General features: G+C 43.9%; 3 protein-coding genes and 1 non-coding gene across 8 annotated transcripts; all 4 read right to left on the reverse strand.

Moving 5' to 3' along the window:
- Positions 1–867: 867 nt before the first annotated feature.
- LOC111075880 (dnaJ homolog subfamily B member 6) lies at positions 868–18,792 on the reverse strand. Of its 5 annotated transcripts, XM_022369396.2 has the most exons (8): positions 18,578–18,792; positions 18,046–18,085; positions 3,042–3,204; positions 2,870–2,979; positions 2,458–2,733; positions 1,991–2,203; positions 1,583–1,925; positions 868–1,508 (listed from the first exon to the last, which is right to left on the reverse strand). In XM_022369396.2, the coding sequence occupies exons 3-8, from the start codon at positions 3,104–3,106 to the stop codon at positions 1,403–1,405; spliced, it is 1,113 nt and encodes a 370-aa protein (XP_022225088.2). In that variant the 5' UTR covers positions 3,107–3,204; positions 18,046–18,085; positions 18,578–18,792; the 3' UTR covers positions 868–1,402. The 5 variants fall into 5 exon arrangements, with proteins under 5 accessions (XP_022225088.2, XP_022225085.2, XP_022225089.2 ...); XM_022369393.2 differs by having other exon boundaries at positions 18,046–18,792; XM_022369397.2 differs by lacking the exons at positions 18,046–18,085; positions 18,578–18,792 and adding an exon at positions 6,952–7,141.
- Positions 16,740–16,811, reverse strand: Trnae-uuc. Its single transcript has one exon. It is a non-coding gene; the product is annotated as a tRNA-Glu (tRNA).
- Positions 18,793–21,365: 2,573 nt separating the features above from the next.
- Positions 21,366–22,624, reverse strand: LOC111075887. Its single transcript, XM_022369405.2, has 2 exons — positions 22,477–22,624; positions 21,366–22,412 (listed from the first exon to the last, which is right to left on the reverse strand). The coding sequence occupies exons 1-2, from the start codon at positions 22,522–22,524 to the stop codon at positions 21,441–21,443; spliced, it is 1,020 nt and encodes a 339-aa protein (XP_022225097.2). The 5' UTR covers positions 22,525–22,624; the 3' UTR covers positions 21,366–21,440.
- A 301-nt stretch (positions 22,625–22,925) lies between these two features.
- Positions 22,926–24,223, reverse strand: LOC111075901. Its single transcript, XM_022369423.2, has 2 exons — positions 24,068–24,223; positions 22,926–23,996 (listed from the first exon to the last, which is right to left on the reverse strand). Exons 1-2 carry the CDS (start codon positions 24,113–24,115, stop codon positions 22,953–22,955), a joined length of 1,092 nt encoding a protein of 363 aa, XP_022225115.2. The 5' UTR covers positions 24,116–24,223; the 3' UTR covers positions 22,926–22,952.
- Between the last annotated feature and the right edge of the window lie 138 nt (positions 24,224–24,361).

Here is a 24,361-nt window from a genome sequence, read left to right on the forward strand (position 1 = left end):
ACTGAACGCGGTCTATCGAGGTTGACCCATCAATGAGAGTCACACCTGTTCATATTAGGCGCTGGTTTAAATTTTAATTTCATGTATGTGAAATAATCTGCAATCAAACTAAATACTAAAGTAAAAACACGTTTATTTTAATGGTATCGCTTATTGTTTTATTGCGTTTCTTTCAGTTGTTTTTTGTGTGTTTGTTTTCATCCTCTTTTCAATTTTTTTTGAAGGCGCTACTAAAAACAAAGAATTCAATTATGAGCGATTACTTGTATGTTAGATTATATTCATTTGTTTTCTCTCCGCTAATTCGTTTGTGGTGGTTATGTGAGAATAGGCTTAAGCATTTAAAAAACGACTATACGCTATGAAATATGTCATTAAAATTAACACAAAGAGTTTTTTAAATTATGAAATATATTTATATTAAAACATTTAATGTCATCAGAAATGTATTCATTTATTTATTTATTATTCTGCATATATGCATTTATTGGGTTTTAGGTTGTTTCTTTTTTCTCCATTCAGCGCAGAGGAGCACTCATGAGTTTCGTTTTCGATTTTTCGTTTCTTGCTGTTTTTCTAGTTGCTGGTTCTTTTTTTAGTTTTATTTTTATTATATTTTCTCTAGTAAGTATTGTGGCAACTTAAGTGACTAAAGGTAGATAGCTACGTACATACATAAAATATATATTTAATTCCCCCCACTCGACTCACTCCCCCAATTCATATACACAAACACGCAAACGCACACGCACACTGACACACACACACAAACACTCGCCCTTGGATCCAGCGTTCAAATCCGCCCTTAGAATTATAATTAGTGGCTTAGAATTGCTTAAGCGTACAGCATTTTCGATTGTGTGTTGGTTAAGTAGCTGTTCTAATCATTTTGGATTTTATTATTTTCAGGCATTTTGCCTCGAAACAAACCACCATCAAGAAAATATACAAATTTCGCTTATGTGTGGCAAGTTTTCGAATCAAATTGCTGAAAATCTAACTAGCATTGACAATGAATTTTGGTTCGACTCCTGGCCGGTTTTTGCTTTTGCTTTTGTTGTTGTTTATGTTGTCTTGGTCCTTTATCCACTCTTGCTGCTCTGGTGATCTTCTTCTTCTTCATCTTGTGTGCTTCGGCTCCTGGCTGCTGCTGTTCTTTCCATTAAAAAATAACTAAATTCTAATGTAGAACAAAATTAATGAACGTATCTCCATCTATCGAACGAAGCACTCAAGAAATCATATGTTCTTCTTGAGTTTTGTTGTTAATGTTTTTTTTCCATATCCATTTCATTTTTTTCCTTTACATTTATGACTTTTTCTTTGTTGTTGATTGTTGCTGTTGTTGTTGTTGCTCGCCGCTGCCGCTGCTTGTATATGTTATATATATTTGTTTCTTGCATTAATTAGATATTGAAGAGAGCTTTTGGGAAACTCCGTTCACAGTCTTTGATTTAAGGACATCGTTTTCATATGAAAAGACGGTTTCCTTGCCGTTCTCGATGACCCTGCAATGAATTGAACGAACGAGAACAGAATTGTTAATGAGATACTAAAATGCATTTGCTGCAGCCTATCATACCGTTTGGTCATCAGCTTCTTGCCATTGACAAACACCGTCGATGTGGAGGTGCGCTTAACGGCTGCATTGGGGCCACCAGAGATGTGGGTAACGCCACTGCTGCCATTTCCAGCTGTCATGGACGAGAACGAGGTGAAACCGCTGGTGGGGGGCATAAAAAAATCCATCATTGAGTAGTTGAGCATGGGCGCCCCAAAAGGGCTGGCCATTTTGTGCTGGTGATGGTGATGATGATGGCGCGATGCTCCTCCAACGCCCGGAGCACTGGACCCATGACGTCGACTGCTGCTCGAACCGACGCCACCGCCGCCGCTCGTTGTTCCATTTGTGTATCCATTTGCATCTGAATTAGAGATTAAATAAGATCAATCAGCAGCAACCGCTGCGGATACAACCGCACACACTTACCTCTGAAAAAGTCGGCAAAGGGCGAATTTACGCCAAAGAACTCGCGGAAGACCTCCTCTGGTGGTCGGAAAACGAACGGAAAGCCGCCCATAATATCAAAGTCATCCACAAACTCGTGTGTGTTGTAATGATGACGGGCATGAGAGTTGCGGCTCTGGCCGCGTTCGCCCAGACCATCCTTCCCGTACTCGTCATAGATGCGACGTTTCTTCTCTGCAAAAGCGAAAGCAAAAACACACACAAACAGAGGGGAACATAAGTAAAAGTATGGCAAGTATTGGGGGGGCGGGTTATTTTTTTTCTTGGATTAGTTTGAATAACATTTTGGGCTGCATTTGGGTTAGTGCGCTCGTCTCAGGCCTAACATTAGTTGCAACAAATAAGAACAAAACGTCGTGCGTGGCAGGGGTTGTCAAGTCAGCAAGGAAAACAATAAACGAAATGCTTGCAACAACTTGTGGCTTTACCAAAGAGCTTGTGAAATGGTGTGCCCTCGAACAAGTTACGGAAGGTGAACGCCTGGTAGCGGTTGCCGGACCTTCGGCCGCTGCTCGGATAGTAGTCATAGTCGTAGTCACGGCCATAGCCCGTGGAACCATAGCCATAGCCATAGCCACTGCCTCCGCCTCCGCCTCCGCTGCTGCTGTTGCTGCTGCGATAGCGGGAGTAGCTGCTGCTGCTGCTGTTGCTCGCCGAGGATTTGTGCAGCGTGGCACGGGCATCGTAGATCCTGCGCTTACGTGCTAAACACATGATAGAGACTTAGGATTGTGATTCGTTATCCTTCATGGGATACACCGCGCCCCTTGTTTCCCGCTGCCCAATTCCCAATATGTCCATTGGGGGCTGTGGATTGACTTGTGGGGTGGCCCAACTTACCATCGGATAGGACTTCGTAGGCTTCGGAGAGCTCGCGAAAACGTTTGTTGGCCTCATCCAGATTGTCGGGATTCTTGTCCGGATGCCATTTCAGTGCTAGTTTTCGATAGCTGCAAGGACAGGACGATTAAGAATAAACACCTCCATTATCCCCAGACCAATCTTTACTTACGCCTTTTTCACTTCACTGTCGGTGGCTGTGCGCGCCACATCCAGAACCTGATAATAGTCCACCATTTTGGATGGTTTCTCGTGTGCAGTCGGAGTGTCTAATTGGTGTGGTGGGATTGCGATTAGTTAGTTACTCGACCGTCCAGCAAAGGGTGGTGCTGCCTCTGCAAGAGATTCAAAAATACAAAAATGAAGACTAACATTAGTCGGTGGGTTGCGTACCGGATACAAGAGTCAACAGCACTCGGAAAATTTCGAATTGTGTATTTTTTTTCAGGATGCTCTCCTGCAGCAAAAGCAAAGGCTACTGGGAAACAAAAAAAAAAAAACGACTAAAATGAAACCTGAAATTTATCGATAATTCTCAGTACAAATTTCACATAAGCGAGCGGAACATTCGAATAATGGGTATTCGTATAGTCGGGGATTGACCACAGCTTACTTTGTTTCTCTTTCGCTTCAGTCGACACTTTTTCGAGTTCAATGTCGTACGAAAACCCCATTATGCCACCAGCAGCCGCAGCCGCAGCAGCAGCAGCGCCCACACACACGCGAATTGCGAATAGGTGAGAGGGAGAGAAAAATACAGACAAGAGAGACAGTGGGGCCGCCAGCACAGAGGAGAAGGCAAGCCGCTCCGTGCCGCATGTGTAGGGCGTTCAACAAGCAGTTCAGGCCGTTCATCAAACTGTTTTGGGGCAATAGTTGTTCACGCGTGTGTGCTTTTGCATGTGACTCTCCTCCCCTCCCCACACACGACCCTTTGCCACCTCCTCCTTATCCTCATCCTATTGTTTACCCACCAACCGACATTTTCGTGCAAAATAGTCGCTAATTTTATTTAATTTGCTTTGTTATTGTTGCTATCGCCGCTAATGTTTCTTGTTGTCATGCAGCCCCCTTGACACAATTTAGTTTGATTTTGTTTCTTTCTTTTCTATCAGACATTACACGGGGCAATTGTTGATGCTGCCACACAGGAAATCATGCTGTTAAATATTGGAGCCTCCCCCCAGGCTAAATGACAATCAATTTGCGAGAGAGCGAACACTGAACCGATCGTCAAAATTGACCAACTTTTGCAGATACACGAGTGTATGTGTATGTATATCCAATGTTGTGTTATGTTTGTGCTGTTTTCTGTTGTTTCGTGTGGGTTGGTTGTGTCTGGGAGTTCTTATGGGGCGTTTCACGCGATTTTCTCGACCGTGCGAGTGATCAGATCAGATCAAGTGATCATTTAGTCAACTTTTATCTATATACTTGCGCGTGAGAGTATTTTTCTAATTTTTGTGTGTTCTAATTTATGGGGCATTCAATGACCGTTGCGTGTGCGTAAGATTCATATAAATTTGTCATTAACTCAGATTAAACACGCATTAAAACACCATGCGGATTATCGGTATGCATATATAGCTTTACATACATATGTATGTATATTACAGTCTAAGCTGATTCAAATTGAATCAATTCGGACCTTTATAAGTGCTTCAAAATATGTTTTTCCTTTCGATTCTTACTGCAACATTCAGTTTCGTTAATTGAAAATAATTAATGTTCTTTGCACAGCCAATTCCCAAAGAACTTTTCTACCTATATTTCCCATCAGTTTGAGATTTAAACTCGGTTCGCTGGGTTGTGGCAGTGGCAGTTGCACCGGGATACGTTCTACAACAATCATTTCGGTTCAAATGAGTTTTCCTTACGTTGAACGAATATGCAAATATATAAATATCTTAATATTCTTGCGTTAATCTTCCTGTCGGATGTGGAATGCCCCCACAAATTGCAACAGACTAAATATCGAAAAATCTATTCTTTCAGAACGAAATGAAATAAATTACCCGTTTAGTTTCTATAAACATAGTCCCATATAAACCATATAAATAAATAGCATGTATATATCAAAACATAGAGATAGGTTAGGTTGCTGCCTCATTTATATAAACGATATTTGTGTGCTGTAGTTTATTCGTTGGCTCCTCCTATACATATGTATGTATGTATGTATGTATGTATACCCGTACTCGTATACCTGTTGACATATTCGGCAGATTCTAGGTCGTAGGTGTAGGAACTTGTAGCATTGTCTAAAAGCAGCAAATGACGACTATGACAACGCGGCGTCGCCGCTGCTGCTGGCCAGCCATCCGCATGACACACTCGTTGGTTGGAGCTTTGCACGTCAGCAAAGGCACAGGCCAGGCCAGGCCAGTCAGAGACGGAGACGGACAACCAGACATGGAGATCAAGATGAAGACATGGACGTACGGACGTACGGACGGACGGGCAGACGCGGCGGTTGCGGTTTGAATTTCCCTGCCAGCTGAGCTCTGCCACTGGGGGCTGAGTCAAATCCAATCGCATGGATTCGAATCGAAGCAGTTCACAGACTACGACTATATCTGATGGCAGTCACTCAGCACCTTGCTAGAATTCTGTTCGGTACTGCGGCGCCCGATTGCGAGGGCGTTTTTGCGGCATTTAAGGCATTTTGCGGCTCAGTCCGATGAAGATTTCATTTTGGGGGGAAAACTACTGGATGCCCTTGCGTACAGTTTAAACACTTTTTAATCGGGGAAAGATAGCGGCGGCGTTCGCTCAAAATGTTAATGAGGAAATTAAAGCAATTAAAATAGTCGCTACACTCTCCGCCATACTCTCACGAACAGTTAGCAATCAGAACTGGTTTTAAAGATCAGACTAATTTCATCATGCAGATGATTCACTGTGCGAGAAATTAACAGAGTTACAGAATGTTCTCTTGGGAGTTGTTTCGAATGTAGATACATATGTACATATGTACGTCGTACTATGTGTACACGAGAGTAAGGTCAAAGCTGATAAAAAAAAAACCAAATCACTGGGTAAACAATGCAATGTGTGCATGTACAAATCACTTGATTAATTGAATCACACTCTGGCTCTGACTGTTCCGGAAATAAGCTGCTTTCGGGAAAACAAACAATCGTATGATATTTCTGAAAACTTAAAGATACATGGCAGCGGTCGCTGGTGAGTGCTTGCCCTGGATTGGCTCTAATAAGCAATCAAATTCAATCAGCAATAAATGCAACTCTTTCGGATAAGTGTATTTAATGGGACTGCCTACGCGGTGTGGTGTGAAGCGTCAAACCTGAAACACTCCGCCAAGCTATGTGTATGTGTATGCGTTTGGTATTCTGTGGTTTGCAGAGTGGTGGATGCTGATGCTGCTGCTGCGGCTGCTGCGGCTGTCTATGCAAATTACATCACCTCGTCTTGCCACTGCTGTGGTTTTGTGTTCACACTTTTTCCCATTTGTTGTCGTTTCGATTAAACCTTAATTGTACCGCGGCATAGACCCCCCAGCCCAATAAGAGAAGAGAAGAGCAATCAGGTGTCGTTGCTGCCGTTATCAAGGGGAGAGCCACAAAAAGCGGTTAGGCGGCGGGCTCTCCAGCAACAACAGTTGGTTGCGTGCTCACTTACACGATAGAGTGAGACAGATAGAAAAGGTGGGGGGGCTGTTGTTGGTGTTGCAAATTTTGCCATAACCTACTTTTTGCAGCCAAGGTTCATTTTTGAAGGGGTGAGGTAATACGCTACCCCTATTTAAACGTTTTACTTGCCACTCTCTCACTCTGCCATTCTTTGTCTTATCCCCTTTTACATGTCCCGCATTAACAATACTTGTCAATTAAACAGGCAATGCTTCACCCTACGTAAATACACCTTGATGCAATAAACACACACTCACACACACACACACGCTCTGCCAGAGGAAACCAGCAATGAAAAACTGATAGAGGCCAAAGCAAAGCAAAGCAAATGTGCGATAAGAAAACGCTGCGCATTTGTACGAATCTTGAGCTTAAAGAAAAGTCACGCAATCCGAGTGCGCGAGAGGGAAAGCAGATGCACTCACTCACTTTTAATATTTGTGTAATTTTATTTCCTTTTTTCTTTATTTATTTATTTTTTTTTGTTAACCAGCAATTTCAGTTCTCGTTTTTATCACATTGTTGTCGTAGTCGGCGCGCTGCGTTGCACAAAACATTATAAAGAAATAAAGAAGAAGCCACGCAGTGCAGTGCATAAATTAAATTAACAAAAAACGCTCACGTACGCGGCAACGGTTTAAAATTAAATGCAGAGACCCCCAAACAACAAAACAGCACAGCAGCAGCTGACAGCGCAAGGTAAATTTATATAAGGCGAGGCATTGCCAGAGAGCGCTCTTTTGCTGGACACTGTATATGCGATCGAGGAGTTGCGAAGCAGAGAGCGCGAGTGGAAGGAATGATACGGCCTCACCTTAAATGTATGCAGCCTGGGAGAGCACTCCATGAGAGAGCGATGAGAGAGCTTTTGTTTGCATTAATTCGCTCCCCATCCCTCTGTTTACTGATATTCTTTTTGGTTTTTTTTGTGCGTACCTGGCGTCCGCTCACCGGAAGTTGTTTCGTTACGCCAATTCCTGCACAAATTATCTCCTTTTATCATTTATCTTTCCAGTACGATTTTGTTTTTCGGTCTTCTTATCAGCGCCAGCGCATGTCTACACGAGTGAGATCCGTTACTGGTATTATGGCTAATGGTGGTTTACCCCCCTTTTTCGGGGAACATGATTCATCTGATAGATTCCGCAGAAATGCCTGTGCTCTCCTGTGCCGGGGTTTATCGATTGGAGGTTCATTTAAATAAATATGATTTCTATATAGCCAAAGTTTATAGTGCTATAAAGGCGGCAGAGCACGGCAGCGAATATACGAAAGGCAAAACAAATTTAAATATTTAATTTTAGAAATATGCTTGGCGAGTCGTTGACGCCGTCGAACAGTGGTACACAGTTGATTGAAATTAATATTGTTGGGTTGTCGCGGGTCGAAGATCATAATCAAATATTCTATGGAGAACTTTCAGCCCGTCTATACAGTCCTATCCCAGACACATTCTTCCAGCAAACGCCATTCTCGTTAGCTCTTGAACCAGTGTGCAGCTGTACAACAACAACAACAACAACAAAAACAAAAGCAAGAAGAGCAGGTGGTGATGAGTGCGGGGGGAGAAGGTGCCACGCAAAATGTTGTGCGAAAATTATTGAAAAGTTTATAAATTGGAAATTTTTCTATACAAATTGTTTTGGGTATGTGTGTTTGTGTGAGTGTGGGAATGTATTTTTAGTTTAGCGGAAAGTAAAAGACTCGAGAGGGTGTGGGAAATAGCGAAATGAATTGGTCAAAAGTGTTGCGGAAGAAAAATATGAATGCGAAAACCAACAGAGAGAGAGAACGAGCGGGAGAGTACAGAGAGAGTGAAAACATTAACGAGGGAAGAAAACTGTAAACGGAATGCTATAAATTGGAACAGCGGTAAATGGTCAGTAATTATTACAGGGAAATAACACAAATTAAATGTGGAAAAGAAACAGAGAGCACTGGGGGAAAGTGAGAATAACGAAACGAGATCGGGGAAAATTAAAGGAAAGGGGAGAGCGATCCAAAAGGTGGGAAACTCGCCAAATTGCACAATCGAGGGGCAACAATAGAAGGCACAAAACAAAACAACACTACACAACACAATGCAATGCCATGACATGCCATGTGAAGCAATAATAATAATAACAAAATGAAAAGCCACACACCACAAGACACAAGACCTAGAAATAGACACGTGGGCGTGGGAATCAATCTATTTATAAGGCACCCCACCCACTCACTCCATACACCCACAAGCCGCCTTGCCTTTTCTTTGCATCCAAAAACAAAAATGCTGTTGTAAGTACATTACATGGGGGATATTCTCTCTATCACACATATCGATACAGCACAGAGAACGGACTTTGCTGATTCATCCGCCAAAGAGATTTTTCAGCTGGCCATTCCCTCTCCCTCCCCCCAACCACTGGCAGAGTGTGTTTGATAGACTCAAAGAACTGTTGTAATACATATTACCATCCCCAGAGCACCATATAGCCATAGGGCATGGGCGGGGCGGGGTGTCTTGCCCTTTTTTTTTTTTTTGTTATTTGTAGTAGCCATAGGGGGGGCGTGGTACTCTCTGCACTGTGTATCTAATCAAAGGCGTAACCGCGGCGTCCCTTCCGTTCCATTCCGCTGTTGGATTTGTTTGTTCGGCGAATAAATGAAAAAATCATTCCCATGTAAATTTCGAAATAACTGTGGCTGGGAATATTCTATGGGTGGGGTGGGGTGGGGTTGGCTGGTCTCTGTGGTCATGTTGCAGCCATGTCATGGCTTGTCGGTCTTAATTATGAAGGGAATTACATTCAACTTGTCAAGAGATTTAGCTCAGATCACAAGTAAATCCAGGGGTGGTATTAATAGGTAGCCATACCATACGAAAGTATCTCAATCTCTGCCTTTGGATGAGCAAGTGTAGTTTGGGTTACACTCGTGATCTAATCTAATCAAGCGGTGCGTATAAACCCTGTGCACCCTTCTCCACCCTGCTACCCGTACTTTTGCCCAGCAGCATGGTGGCCTCGTGTGTGAGGGTGTAACCAGCGATCGATCGACTTTGAGTTTGTGTTTGAGTTCGAGTCCGAGTCATGCAGTCATAAAACACCAAAAACTAAATAAGGCAAGTCGGGTTTAATGCCGACAACTGACATAAACAACTACTACCCACCACAATCGTTAGCCAGAAACAAACCTGTAGACCAAGATCCCAAGCAGCACAGCCATTGAGACAGACAGACAGACGGACGAGCAGACGGATGATGATCTCAATGTATACTGCCGTTTGATTTGTGGAATCGTTGTGGCAAAGCTCTGAAGCTCTCTTTCCATCGCCCCATCGTCGGAGGCTCTCCCCATGCTTCCTTGTGCGATGGCATAAATCTGATAGCCATCGCTGGGTGTCGTGTCCATCCTGGGACATAGGATCGGCGGCTCAGCTACTGTGTGTGTCTGCGCCAAGCCAGCCCCACGAAGCAAGTCCGGTTGCCTCCAGCTCTGAGCATCATCTAGATCAAGTCCGCAATGGACAATGGAATTGCATGGATCGCATGGATGGCTTGGCTTTTTGTGTTTGGATGTGCAGCCGTATGTTGCATTGACAATGAAGTTATTAAAGCGCAAACTGCACTTTGCCGACCGCAAAAGCCACAGAACACAGCCACAAACAAAAAACCACAAAATAAACACTGAACCCTGCAGCTATTTTTCTTTTCGTTCAGATCGGGCGGAAACCTGTGATTAGCCCCCAGAGACAGACAGAGATAAAATAAAAAACTAACTCGGTCAGCAAGAAACATAAACCTCTCGTCGGGCCATAAGAGGAGTCCATAAATCCAGCAGATGGATAGTAAAAATAATTTTATTAGCGAAAGCAGAGAGAGGGAGGGGCAGAGAGAAAGAGAAAGAGGGGAGAGACACTAAGCCAATGTAGCCACTGTAACCACTGTTTCCCCCCACCCCATCAATTCAGATCGCAGCTCGTTTCAGAGTTTAAGGGCTTTCTCATAGTCTTAAGTTGCCCCAATTTGTAGCAAGTACCCTAACGTGGAGCCAACGATCGCATCGTCAAACATTTCCCAATTAGATAAACCGCAAAAATCAACAAAGAGAGAAGGATTGGACTCTGGCACTTCTCTGGAGATGCGGTTGAGATGCAAATGAGCAATACAATATCTACAAATCGTCTGTTTGTCTCTGCCTCGAGACGAGACGCGACGGGACAACAGGTGGGCGCTCTTATGGCCTCTGGGTAGATTACCAGCTTTGTTGGCATCTGGCTATAAGGCAGAGTCTCTTCTTTTATTGTGTGTGTGCCTTGGGGTTCGTTGAATGCATTTGCAATTAAAGCCAAAGGAATATAAAAAAAAACGTAGCTTAAGGAAATATCTAGCTAGGGTAATAAAGCAAAAGAGTAAAACAAGCCAAAGCCTTTTGCTAAATTTAGTGTAAAGTACTAGCAGAATGATATATCTTTGGGATGTTCCATTAGCAGCAAAAATTTACCATAAGCGAGCGGAAGTTTGAAAGTTTGTTTGAAAATATCAGCTGTTTGGTTTGCCATTCGCGCGTGAACGTAGTCCGAGTGTGATGTTAATGGAATTGTGATGTTAACTGATGTAAAAAGTTCATTTCCAAATCAGTTTTCAAAGGGAAAAGCTGACACATAGCACGTTAAATCTGAATGCTTTCCACAGAAAGAACTTCAAACTTCTTTTGTAGTCAGCATTTATTGCTGCACTAAAAAGACTTCTTTCATAGATAATTGAAACACTCTCAGATGAGAAGCCTCGAGTGCCTGAAGAAAGAATGAATGCCTTGCCCCTCGAGCACTTAAAGTACAAAAAACAACTTTGAGGTCAACCAGCAGAAGCAGAAGCAGCACCAGCGTCGATGACTCTGTGAGTTGTTTGTTCAGCTGAAAATTTAGCGGCAGACGATGCGTCGTCGTCGTCTCATCATCATCATCTTCACCATAGCCCCATGGGCCATCGCCATCGCCAGCTGTTTGCGCTGTTTGGTCAGCGGAGATTGAGTCTCACAGTCAGAGTCATAGTCCGGCGGGGCCTGTGCCCCAATGATCTTTGGGGCACGCTCACGCTCGTTTGGTCTCTAAGCTGGCCGGCCCAGCAACCAGGCACCCAGGCACCAAATGACAGCGAAAAAAAGCGAGATCTTTTTTTTTATTATAGTCGGCGCTCTGCTCCGCTTTGTGTAGGTTTATTTGCTTTAGTAATTATTATAAATAGTTGGGGAATTAAAGCCATAAACCAAAATGAAAGCTGGGTAGAGATGGTGGCGCCTCGGAGCGTGGTAGCCGCCGGCCGATGGCCACTGGCCGATGGCAAGAAAACGGACCCAATTTCCAAAGCAATTTAATTTAATTGAATGCAATAATCATAAAAAAAGTAACGAGAGACAAAAGACAGTAATAAATTGTTGTAATTGGCAAGTAATTGCTGCGAATGTCACACACATACAGACAGCAGAAAGGTAATTTTGGAATTAATTACACTACAAAACAGTGTTGATAGGCGATAAGCGACAATACAGGCTGGGTGGGCTATGCAAATGGGAGTGAGCAGCACTAACGCTAACGTTTAAGTGTTGGTTAAATGATAAAAGCTGCACTCACGCTTTTCTTAGTGTTGGTTAAGTGATGGTAAAAATTACTTCACTTTGCTGTCACGTTTTCTTGGTTCGGGCAAGGTATACGCGTAGTACGTACACATTTACAATTTAACAAAAATAAAAACCATGTTCCGCCTTGGAACATGACTCAATGATAACCAAACACACATCTTGGAAATGATTCGCAAATTGAAACGAACCAAAGAGTTGTGTTTGGCCATAATTAAATGAACAAACTGGGAAACACTGGTAACAATGCAAAAATCAGATAAATTATTATAATCATTTCTCTGTCTGTCTGAAGAAGCAAACTGATGTGAGACAAAAGAATCTCGACTGACACGCATCCCCAGCGACTGTCTCTAATTAATGGATATAGACACAGAGATACACACAAAAGGCGCGGCAGCCCCATTGAAGAGACCTTCGTGGATCTTGGGTTTGCGCTTTACTCTGAAATCGAATCAAATCCAATTCTAGTCGAAGCGTGTCGTGGCAGATCAGAGTAATGCCGTCAAGTACACAGCGATTATCGTTTCCTATAATAAGTGCTTAGAGAAATTTGAGAGTTGCAAGGCCAAACCCCCATTGATGAGTTGGTGTGTGTGTGTGTGTGATAACGATCAAGTAGCAATGCCAAATTCTTGAGAATTTCAAGGGAAGAACAACATCACGGCAACAACAAAAGCAAAAACAATGAAAAAAAGAGCTACATAAGCACAAAAGTTTGTAGTAAATGACATCATTTCAAGATTCAAGCTTGGAAAGTGTATAAAAATAGCTGCGGTTTGTGTCTGGGGCAAACCTTAGCCAATTTCATTAAAATAAACCATTTAATCAATCCACAAACAAGTTCATTACCCCGATCCAAACCATCCAAGTCTCGACCCAATTAATAGATGATGTTTGTAATATTCGTATACCCCATGAGACACGTGTAAGCGATACCCATGGGCTCTGTGGGAGACAGACAGAGGGAGAGAGAGAAAAAGCATTAGCCCTGTTAACTTGTGGATGAAGATGGATACACGGTATAAAATATGATTATGCTAAGGGGCTGGCTGGGCTGTATGCAACAATCTCTCAAACCCCGAAACTCTTGTTGGGACAACAAGTGCCGCTCATTAGGTGGGGCACTGGGAACCGGTTCAATGATTGATTCACCCGTAAACAGTTAGTCAAGAGAGTAGAGTTTCCCCCAAAGAGGAGCCACACAGTTTCAATGCCGCCGCTGACAGGCAACAATTTTTTTTTGTTGATGTGCGCTTCAAGTGCATCCGGACATTCAATCATTTATCTTCATGGAGCAGCGGGCAACACATCGCCTCAATGGTCACAGCATACTCGTTTTGGCAAAAGATGCGCCGCCACCGCCGGCGTTCAACTGAAAATGGAGCATCGTGGGGCAACAGTGGAGGAGCAACGGCGGAGGAGTTGCTGATTAGCGGAAAGCATTGCAAAATACGCTGTTAATCCAACAGGCGCAGACGTTGCTGCGTCTCATCGAATTAAGCCCGAAAAGGAAATGCAACAACAACAGCCACAAGATACGTTTTTGTAATTTATTTTCACTTGAGCAATGCAGTGCTTAAGCGTGCAATCCAGATTCGTAATGAGGATGAGAGAGAAGCACTCTACGCAGAGTTTAATGCTATCTAGATAATGACATACATACATATATCAAACAAATAGCTATATGTATAGCTGAAATACAATCAATCGGCAAGAATATCTAAAGCTTTACGGACCGAAGCAATCCTTCCTTTAGTTGTTTTTTTGTATTCCGTTTCGGATTCCAATTATTTTGCAGTACTTGCAGGCAATGCATTTGGGCTTCGGTTCGTTCCATTTTCCATTTCCATTTCCCTGCCATGCAATCAATTTTCTCACTTGCCATGGGCGCAGTTTTTATTTAATTAACTATTGCCTATTCTCTCCATCCGAATCCCCATCGCTTTTGGCGCGTTTTCATTTCGTCTGTCTGCCTGTCTGTCTGTCTGTTTGTTGTTTGAGGCGGAGTGTGACTTCTCTTCTCAAGCGTGTGACCGGAGGTGAAATTTTTATATTTGATTTTTTTTTTGGCATTAGGCCCCCGCCATTGCTGGCAACCACCACACGGCAGAAGCGATAAATGTGCGCAGATATGTTGTATGTACGGTCGGGCTGGACAACTGGTAGTGGGTCACAGCTGCAGAGCTCAGCTGCAAACCCAACCCAGAGCTCCGCTTCGCCGAATGAAGCGATTATAGGGATGCAGGCCAGACCAGAGACCAGAGACCTGGCCCGACTGACTTCAGACCGGTTCGTGTCTCTCCCGCCATCCCGCGCCATCGAAGTGCTTTCGCGCCATCGTTTCTTTCGATTCTTTCGTTTCAAAGCGTAAATATTTCAATTTATTTATTGGACATGCGTCTGTCTACCTACCCGGCATCCTCTCAAGCATCGCTTTTCGAACACTTTCTTTCTGTTAGCCTCTCCCTCATCTTTTGGGAGATGTATCTACATACGCGTCGCTTCGTCGTGTCTTGACCAAAATCACCAATATCTGGCCTCGGACTTGGGGCACGCAAAGCCCAAGACACGCCGAAAAATGTGTGTCAATGCCCTTCTTTTTGTTGATTTTTTTGTTGGTGCGGGGCGTGTCTCCCTGGGCGCATTTCCACGAACGTGAAAATGAAGAGTGAAAACAGTTTTTTGCAACAAAGCCAAAAAGGTGTGGTACGCCGCGGATTTCAACTGCAGGCCATGCATGACCTGCGCGTATTAGTGTTCCCCTGTTCCCCTGTAACTCCCTGCCGAGTGCCATCGTCCGATTGTCATGCTAAATGGGCGATGGATGAGGTGAAACTACGACTACGACTACGAATACGAGTACGACTTGGGGGCATTAGCTTTGCTTTTCAGCTTATTTATTTTCGCTTTTTCCTCTGCTTCTGTCAAACTGTCAAACGAAATTTACACGTTTTCCTCCCCAACTGTTGCTGCTGCTGCTGCACCTCACGACAGAGACACAGACAAAGAGAGAGAAAGAGAGAGAGACAATGACAACAAACAGAGACCCGCAGTTAAATGGATAGAGGAGTCACAGAGGCCAGAGCCCCACAGACAAAGAAATGGGGAGTGCGTGAGGCATTTTTAATGGATTGATTGTCTGCCGTTAAAGTTTGCATGTTAATTGCCTTTATGGTGGCGATAGACAGACGAGACAACAAAAGCGCACTTAAAAGTTAAAAAAGATATTACAGAGGTTCATGGGTGTTTGTTTGGTTCTCCCATTTTATCAGTCACATTTGGAAATGGAACATGCCCCAACAATTCAATGAAGCACCTGCCTGCCTCTCTTTGCGAAAACCAAAAAAACCAAATGGTGGCAGCACAAACCGTGCCCTGCGCTCTTCTACAAAACAAACAGAGCTTAGAGACACAGAGCAATGCGGTCGGTCGTTCGTCGGACGGACGGCGCAGGCGCACCAGCCGGACGGGCAGAGCTTAATATGCAGTCAACGTAGCAGAGAAGAGTGCGCTGGAGTGGCAGAGGGGGAAGAGCAACAGCTGCTGCCTTTTGTTCTTGTTGCTCAACTGGTTTTTAACAAATAAAAGGCAGGAAGCCAACGATAGCAACGAATTCTGTATACCCTTGCTGAGTATTCTGCAAGCATTTCGCATGTGAGAGATTCCTTGGGATTTACTTTGAAATGTACACAATATTAGGTATTGGAAATATTGGTTTTATTAACTCTTAATCTCCCTGAACCATAAACATATGATAATACCCTAGGGAAGGGTAAACAATATATGTAGCTCAGTGAGCGTTGGCGTTACTTTTAGCGTTTAACAAAAACGAAGAAAAAAGTTTAACGTCTTTTTTGCTGCTTCTCTCACGCCGCCGCCACCGCCACCACCATCGATTCGACCGGGGCTTGGCTTTCTTTGAGGCAAAACAACAACAAAAAACTATATATAAAAAATGGTAATTTGTACGCTTTTGCCTTTTTATCCGCTTCTGGCTCAATCGTACGTCTCACACGCGCTTCTAATGTCTGGATACCGAGATACAGATACTGTACGGATGATGTTGATGTTGATGATGATGGCATATAAAAAGGCAACATGAGTTTTTCAATTGGCTTGGAAAGTGGCAGACAGCAGACAGCGAGCAGCATGCAACTAATGGGGCGGACACTAGCGAAAAGTAGGCGTGTTGGGCAACAACAATGGCTCACTGTTGGCAGCCCCGGCTTTGCCACACTTTTGATGAATTAGCTGATTTTTTTTTTGCCTCTTTTTCCTTTTCCATCGAGTTTCGAGTTTGGAAAATTGAGTTGCAGCTGGCAACTGGTAGAGAGGGGGGCCGGTGGCGATGGTTCGTTGAGCCGGATCATACCCATTGCTGCGACTGCTCATTAAAAAACCACTTGAACCCAGGCTTCGTGTTATACAGCTTACAGTCTTTGGTTGGAGGTCAATAAGTGGAGCTATTGTCGGATTTTCGACTTCCATGCCGCCCGCCAATTGAAGCCTCTCTCTTCGTGTTGCATGTCTAGATTGTAAAATGGGATAACTGATTTAATTGAAATGCATTAACAACATTAAAAAAAAAAGTGTACTTCCCATACCGGGAATCGAACCCGGGCCTTCTGGGTGAAAGCCAGATATCCTAGCCACTAGACCATATGGGATATGCATGGCCACATCCTTATCTCATATTGTGTTGGCATCCCCTGTTAGAATTTTCGACAACAGATAGCTCGAAATATCCTCGGGAATTAAATTTGATTTATTTTTAAACATTCCATTTCAGCGGTGTTGTATGCATTTTGTGGCATTCAACAGACGCAGCCAAGAAAAGTGGGTCTTTGGGACAGTGAGCTATCTATGAAAGACTTGGTCTAGTGGTTTCCTAACCGGCTTATACCCAGAAGGTCCAGGTTCGATTCCCAGTATGGGAAGGGGCACACTTTTTAGTCTTTTTTTTTCATTTTGTTGTATTAATAAAAAAATATGGACTCTGTATGTTGAGCATCTCGTTGCATCAATGACTATTGGCAATTACTACACTCTTATTTGTTTTCCATTTTGTTTCGTTTCTTATTCGTAATTGCCTAGCGCCAGAGCGAGTGATAGGAAAAAAACCTCAAACAAAATGGGGAAGAAAAAACACGGCTGTCATTCGTCGTGTGGCTGGGGCACATGAGAGAGAGAAGCGGCAAGGCAACAACGTTTCGTTAACAACGACGACCAAAGCTCAAAGAGCGGTGTACTTAACTTTTGTTAAACCGAAAATTAGCCATGCCCATTGCAACATGATGTGGAAGGCAGCAGCAACGACAACAATAGCTTGCCTGCCGCAAAGCGTGGCAAGCAAGCGAATGGTAAAAGCAAAAACAAAAGACAAAACAAGACAATGCCTTGACTGAGTTTTTTTTGTAGATGCGGAAAATTGCTAGTAGTTGTTGTTTCTGACAATTTGATTGCTGCTGCAAACGGAAAATCAATTTTTAATTGCAACAAATTCGATGCTTGCGAGCCAAACAAATTGCTGGACGGCCAAAAAAGGTAAATTACCGCTTGCGCTCGATAGCAACACAAAAACAATTGGCATTTTGAGTCAGAAACGGGTTTAACGGTCACCGAGCGAGCGAACACAGCTGACGCAGCAGCCAGCTGCATTATCGTTTGAGGAAATGCGACAGAACATCAGATCAGATCGGCCAGAGGAGCAATAACTCAAAATCTCAACGAGCGGTGCATTGAACCGTTGTTCATTAGCATACATACGCGTGTGGGACAGAGATGACAATAGCCACTTTCGATTATTGAACTTGTCAAAAAAGAAAAAAACAAAAAATGCCGTCTGCCTGGTGTGTGTCCAGTTGCCAAACGGCCATTTTATTCATTTGTTTAATAACTTACCGTTTTCTGCCTTTGAGCTGGAAACCTCTCCCTTCCTTTCCTTCTTTGCGTGAACCGAAAAGAGGCGATAAATTGTATTATTAAAAGTCGCTCCAATGCGGGACACGATAAAAACTACAAGCCAAACACGATAAGGCGAGCGACAAGAGAGAGAGATAGAGAACACTGCTCGAGAGAGACCACCCCTCCGGCTTGTTGACGGAAATTGCGACAGCAACAATTACAGCATTTTATTGATTTTTAACAAAGCATCGAATTGGCACGAAGCAGCAGTCGTCTAGTGTTTTGCATTTGCACTTGGATTTTGCTTTTCGCTTATTTTGCAACTTTTTTTCACACTTTTGACTTTTTGCAGAGAATAACACAAAAGAATTTCGCACACACCAACACACTCGCGCACACACACAAGCCACACACGCGCTCCGACTTCAATGTCAACTTCGTCTTTGCTTTTTGTGCCTCTGCTTCCTTCTTCTTCTCTGCTTCTGTTGCGATAAATTTTTGGTTATTTGGATGAATGCAAATTAATTACCGTCGCTCTGCACTAATTTAATCTTGCAGCGAACACCAATTATGTATGCCCGCGGCTTTTAACTAAACCCGCCAAGTCAAGCGCGCGATTTTCATGTAAAAATGCCCCAACAGAATTCAGAAAAAGGCGTTCTTTTCCTGTTCGCGCCGAAAGACTTTTTTCCGTACGTTGGGGCTTGGTTTTGCTAGAGATTTTATTTGTTGTTGTTTGGCGACGAGCAATGTTCAAAGCTTGTCCAAGCTTGTTAAAGCGTGCTCATTTTTGCGTTTCAAGCAGCTGTTTGCGCCTTTTCTGTACAGTTTATGATCGATATATATTTTTAGACTGCCAGAATATGGATATCGATATTTTTGTGCGATAAGCGGAACGTATTGGGCGGTTGGATAGCCTTCTTTTGAAAATAACAAAATTATAGCGATTAGAAATGAAACTGTGAAACCGTGATGCTTGCCTAGTGCTCAGTGCTCTCTCGATATTCTCTTAAATTTGTGTTTTATTTTGATTTATTTTCTAGAGAGCTGGAGCGCCTAAACAGTTGAAACTGCATCAGGACTACACCATCGGTAGATTCCGCCGCCCCCGACCGTACTCCACACAACTACATATAAAATGTGTAAAAGAACGGTTCTACGTATATTCTTAGGCTATACGGCAGGATGTTGGAGTCGCGACACACTGACGACAGACTGGAATTCCCAAGACCTGCCCCCAAAAACTAGTCGACATTCCTAGAGAGCTGGCGCCAAAAGGCGTGTCGCTAATTGTCCTCTAAACGACGGCGTTAGGCGCCAACTTTCCAACCGGAAGTAAGGGTAGGAATGGGAAAGGCATCGTCGGATTTGATTCGCCTTGTAGCCGTCGCTGTGACTTTGACTGGTACTGTAAGTATCTCCGACATTTGACCATTTAGTTGCCACATCATAGCTAATAATAAAGGCTAATTAAGCACTTCTGTGACAACACCTGTATGTGGTTCGAGGAAGCATCACAGCACCCCTCTAATGACAATAAATCGCCCGCTAAGTGTCACCGATGAGCATCTGCATCTCAAGCAGATTCCACTCCAGAGCCAGGGGATTGGAGTGGGGGCTATAGCTAGGCCGCTTCTAATTAATTTATGATTTTCCTCACCGCATTAATCTCCCTCGGATGGCGGCGGGGCTGTCGCGAGCCCCACCAAACAAGACAACAACAACAAAATGTCACGCAGATGTGGCCACAACACAATGTTGGGTAGGGGAGCAGGGGGAAACTGGCAACGCATTGGGGTATGGGCATTTTGTGGCATTAGGAGGGCGGGCTCATGTTCGGGTTAGACATTTGTCATAATTACATAAGTAGGATGGCGTCAAACAAAGGAATTAGTTGGCTAAAGGGGAATCGATCAAGGCGGGAGACTCGAGATGCAGCAACATGCCAAAGGAGATGCAAAGATCCGCAAAAGAAGAGCAAGGCAAGGAATACTTTCTTGGGAATTAATTAAAACATATGCTCATCAGTTAGGGCCATAAATCTGCCAGCGACAATTATCAGATTCAATTTGTGCGTGAAACTGTTTGATATCACAGACACAAACACAAACACAGACACAAACGGGGAGTACGACAAGCGTACAAGTTGCAGCAGAACAGCCATTGCCGATGTCAATTAGTAGACTCTCTCAGCATAGAGGATCGTATCTCCCCCCTCTCTCTGTTGCAACAGAGTCCACCCCTTTCACTGGGCCAATTTGACGCCACTCGAGGGGAGTGCGTTTGGCTCATTAAAATGCCGGGCCGGGCCGTTCCGAGCCGTGCCGTGCACAATTGTTGTGGAAATTGAGGGAAAACTCAACTCCCCCCCCAACCACCTCACCCAGTGAGTGCATCACAGAACCCAGTGGCATCGATGCGTTGAGGTGGCAACATCAGACACCACACCACACCACACTTTCTCTCTCAATCTAGAGTACGTAGCGGTATCTGTCAGATCCATGGACGCGGAGGCCTGAGTAATTGCACCAAATTAATTGCCCGCCGCCTGTCAGGGCTCACATTGTCTGCTAATTTTTGTCCGATTGCAATGCCGAGGCAAAGTTTTCGTTTAATTGTCGCCATCAGCAAGCAGCCCATGAATTCAAATCGATTCTACTTGTTCCCCATACAACAAAACAAACGCCAGCAAAGTCCGTAAAGAACAACGAAAGCGGAGTACGGATCTGTATCGGTTGTCCCGCTTCGCTCGATGGTGTCGTAAAAAAAAAACGGAGATCACTTTTATATGATTTAAACTGCATGTTTTGTACAAATCTAATTTGATAATTGGTTGTAATTTATGAGCCTTGTCTGCTCTCTGAAAGCATAAACACGACACGGAATGACGGAATGACGCCTTCAACTTCACGTACTCCTCCCCAAACATGTTTCTTGGAACAGGGAGCCGGGAAATGGGAACCGGGAGCCGGGAGCCGGGAGCCGGTTGCCGGCAGCCTGCAACTGAATTCGAAACGAGCTCACATTAAATTAATAATATGCAGCAGCAGTGTTCATTCCCTCTCTCTCTCTATCATTTTTTCTTAATTATTATTATTTATATCTGTCAGCCTATAGGGCGGTGCAGAGGATGGAAGCAACCAACTCTTGGGGAATTTTTTATGAATGAAATTAAATCCGAGGCAAATCGACAACACAAATCGAGTTATATGCTGGTCCAGGCAAATGTTTGTTAGGCCAATGACCGGCAAAGGCTAGAGATTGGAGCCAAGGTAGAGATGAGATACATTACATTGCATTACATATACAAAATACTCGCATTTATATGTTTTTATTGTTCACAATTAGCTGACCATAATAATGGTGATGAATGACCAGACCATTGGGCATATTTACTTGCCACCCCAACCAGGTCCGTGTGTGGAGATATGCCCCCGGGGATGGATGGTAGTTGCATGGTACATGGGAAAAAAATAGGCAATCTGGTGCAACGGATATTTGGGTACCATATACTCCATTCGCATATTCCGGAAAATGGCGCAATTAATGTAGTCGGACCACTCGCGCGTATCGTTCGTGTGGCACATCTCCGATATACCAAAGTCGTATATCTCTTTGCGGAGGGGCCAAAATATGGGATGAACGTATAATGAGACATTACGGATTCGAGGCTTTAGCCAGTCATATACAATGGGAACGTTGTAGAGGGTGGATTTACCGCGGCACACCTTGGTGACCCCGACACGATCTGGTATATATTTCCAATTGGGATTATCGGTTAGTACGGGATACCACCAGTATATGGTAGTATGATAATCTGTGGTGTGACTTGACGGCCAAGTGGGTGCCGGCGTTCTCGACCTTTTTGCTTTAATCTTTTTTGGAGGCCGCAGAAAGTTGACCCCGCCCCAAGGATTCGCTGGCCAACTGTCGGTGGTTTCCTCTGCGTTGCGATAGCGGCCTTGAACAGCTTCAACACTGGTGGCCACTGTTTTCGTGTAACGAGTCGTAATGCCATCATTCTCTGAACTGGCCCTTAAGCCTTGCGTCGTTTTGGATTGCTGGGCGGCTGGTGGGAGGGCTCCAGGAAATAGACGAATAAGCCCATCAACTGGCGCGCTGCTATTTGTTCGCATCCCATTGCCTTGTGTTTCGTTGTACCCAGAGACATTGGAGTCGGCAGCCACCATCTGACCTCTGATTGTGCCGCCCGCGGACTGTGTTGTTGACTTCGTTTCCAGTTGGATGACATTGGAAACCCACGAGTGGCTGTGTACGATGCTCTCGCTGATATTTTGGAATGATTTGTCCGGTTCCTTAACGCTCAGCAGAGGCGGCATAGCATGCACCAGGAATGGCATCACCTGGAATCGCACATCGGGATGGCTTTGGGATAGCGAATTTGCACTGAATGTGGATAGAACTTACGCTAATCAGGCAACCGATGCCAACAAATACTAGATAATTTTTCTTCATCACTTGAGTTTGTTGTGAATAAAATAAATATATGTATTTTTTGTATTGTTTTTTGTCTTTCGTATTTTGTGTTGTTTGCTCCTGCCCTGCTATGTATGTATGTACTACATATGTAGCACCTAAACAATGGGAAAAGCAAAGCAAAGCCAAGTAGATAAAATTAACATTGCCTTGGCTAGGTTTTCCTTTTGTTTTGTTTTGTTTTTTGTTCTGTTTTATGCCAAGTGTTGAGCAGAGCAGAAATTCCATAAATTAGAGATCAAATAACAAAGATATGTACATAACTACATTGTACATTGTACACTTTCACACTTATACATATACAAATGTATGTATACGTACGAGTATATAGAACTGCAACTGCTAATTGGGAATGGAATGAGTTTTTGTTTTTTTTTTTATTTCTTTTATTGAGTTTTCCGCAACATTCACAATTTATACGTTAACTCCTTTCTATACCATTTATGCCAATAGCCGATCTGATGCAATGGATATTTGGGTATCAGATATTCCATTCGCATATTCCGCAATATGGCGCAATTATTGTACAGCAGCCAATCGTCCATTGCCGATATGTGGCAGGCCTCCGATCTACCCATAGTGTAGATCTCTCTTCGGAGATCCAACCAGATGGGCCTGTACTTGCTGAACACTTTAAAATTCATTGTTTCATTCAATAGGATGCGGCGTTCAAGCCACTTGTATACCCTTGGCTTGTTGTAAATTGTCGACTTGCCTCTGCACACTTTGGTCTGTGGCTTGTTGTATTTAAGAGCATAGTTGCCACCCCATGGCGTATCCTCCAGAATTTCTGTCATGCTACTCTTCACTTGGTAGTGCATTCGCGTATCTTGCCAAAGTACTCCGAAGGTGATACCCCACGGATTGAACACCCAATTTCCCATTCTATCGCTATGCAAACGCGGTATGGATACCGTTCGCTCCAAACTTTTGGTACGTATTATATTATCGCCTGCTCTAGGTTGTATTTTTGGGGCGCGTTCTCCTGGTGCTGCTGCATCTTCAGTGCCATTTCCATCAGCCGAAAAATTTCCAACATCACCTTTTGGCTTAACTTTGGGCTTGGCCCAGAAGTTTAAGCCAGCCTTTGTGAGCGGATGAGGTGCCACTAATCGTTTAGTTGTAGACGACACTATAAATTTCACTGGTGCTGCTGCTGCTGTTGCCGCTGCTTTTTCCGCTGCTTTTTCCGCTGTGCGAAGTTTACTCCGATAGGCACCCGGAAACAGGCCCATTTTCTCCTGGCCAGGCCATGTCCCATTCGTCCTGATTTGACGTTCCGATTTATGGCTGCGGTATCGAGAGCTAGCGGCAGCCGCCTCCAGGTCCTCCAGGACCATCTCAGTCTTCCATGGAACGCTGCTGTTCGCGGCCGCGAAACTCTGATTGCTGGCAGTCCGGTAAGTGGCGGCGCCGGGCAGGGGTATGGCAAGCACAATAAAAGGCAACACCTGCAAGTGCAACGTGGTAATGCGGCCATAACGATGCGGCTGGATGGATTTTAGATGTTGCAAGAACTTACGCTAATCAGGCAGCCGAGGCCAATAAATACTGAATAAATTCTCTTCATCGTTTGTGCAACTGTAAAATTTTACTTATATGAAAAATAAACTTGTGTTTGCCCTCTCTCCCGTGTTTGCGAGTTAAGTATAAAACACTAGCTAGCTGGCAACTGTACTACTATACTATACTAAACTGCAATGAAATATTTAGCTAAGGCTCCTGTCCAAGGCACACCGGATTGAAATATATTTCCTATGAAAATCTGAAGAATTCTATGGGGCTTAACGTATAATTTACATTCCCCATGCAGTCA

This window comes from Drosophila obscura, unplaced genomic scaffold (assembly GCF_018151105.1).
Source record: "Drosophila obscura isolate BZ-5 IFL unplaced genomic scaffold, ASM1815110v1 contig_186, whole genome shotgun sequence".
NCBI lineage: Eukaryota > Metazoa > Arthropoda > Insecta > Diptera > Drosophilidae > Drosophila > Drosophila obscura.

What these genes read in the sequence shown, in the direction of transcription:
- LOC111075901 (XM_022369423.2), bottom strand. Translation starts at nt 24,115, where the DNA reads ATGAAGAGAATTTATTCAGTATTTATTGGCCTCGGCTGCCTGATTAGC. An exon ending in GCCTCGGCTGCCTGATTAGC is followed by an intron (nt 23,997 to 24,067) that starts GTAAGTTCTTGC and finishes TTGCACTTGCAG; the next exon opens with GTGTTGCCTTTTATTGTGCT.
- LOC111075887 (XM_022369405.2), bottom strand. Translation starts at nt 22,524, where the DNA reads ATGAAGAAAAATTATCTAGTATTTGTTGGCATCGGTTGCCTGATTAGC. An exon ending in GCATCGGTTGCCTGATTAGC is followed by an intron (nt 22,413 to 22,476) that starts GTAAGTTCTATC and finishes GTGCGATTCCAG; the next exon opens with GTGATGCCATTCCTGGTGCA.
- LOC111075880 (XM_022369396.2), bottom strand. Translation starts at nt 3,106, where the DNA reads ATGGTGGACTATTATCAGGTTCTGGATGTGGCGCGCACAGCCACCGAC. An exon ending in CTACGAAGTCCTATCCGATG is followed by an intron (nt 2,734 to 2,869) that starts GTAAGTTGGGCC and finishes TCATGTGTTTAG; the next exon opens with CACGTAAGCGCAGGATCTAC. An exon ending in ACCATTTCACAAGCTCTTTG is followed by an intron (nt 2,204 to 2,457) that starts GTAAAGCCACAA and finishes TCGCTTTTGCAG; the next exon opens with AGAAGAAACGTCGCATCTAT.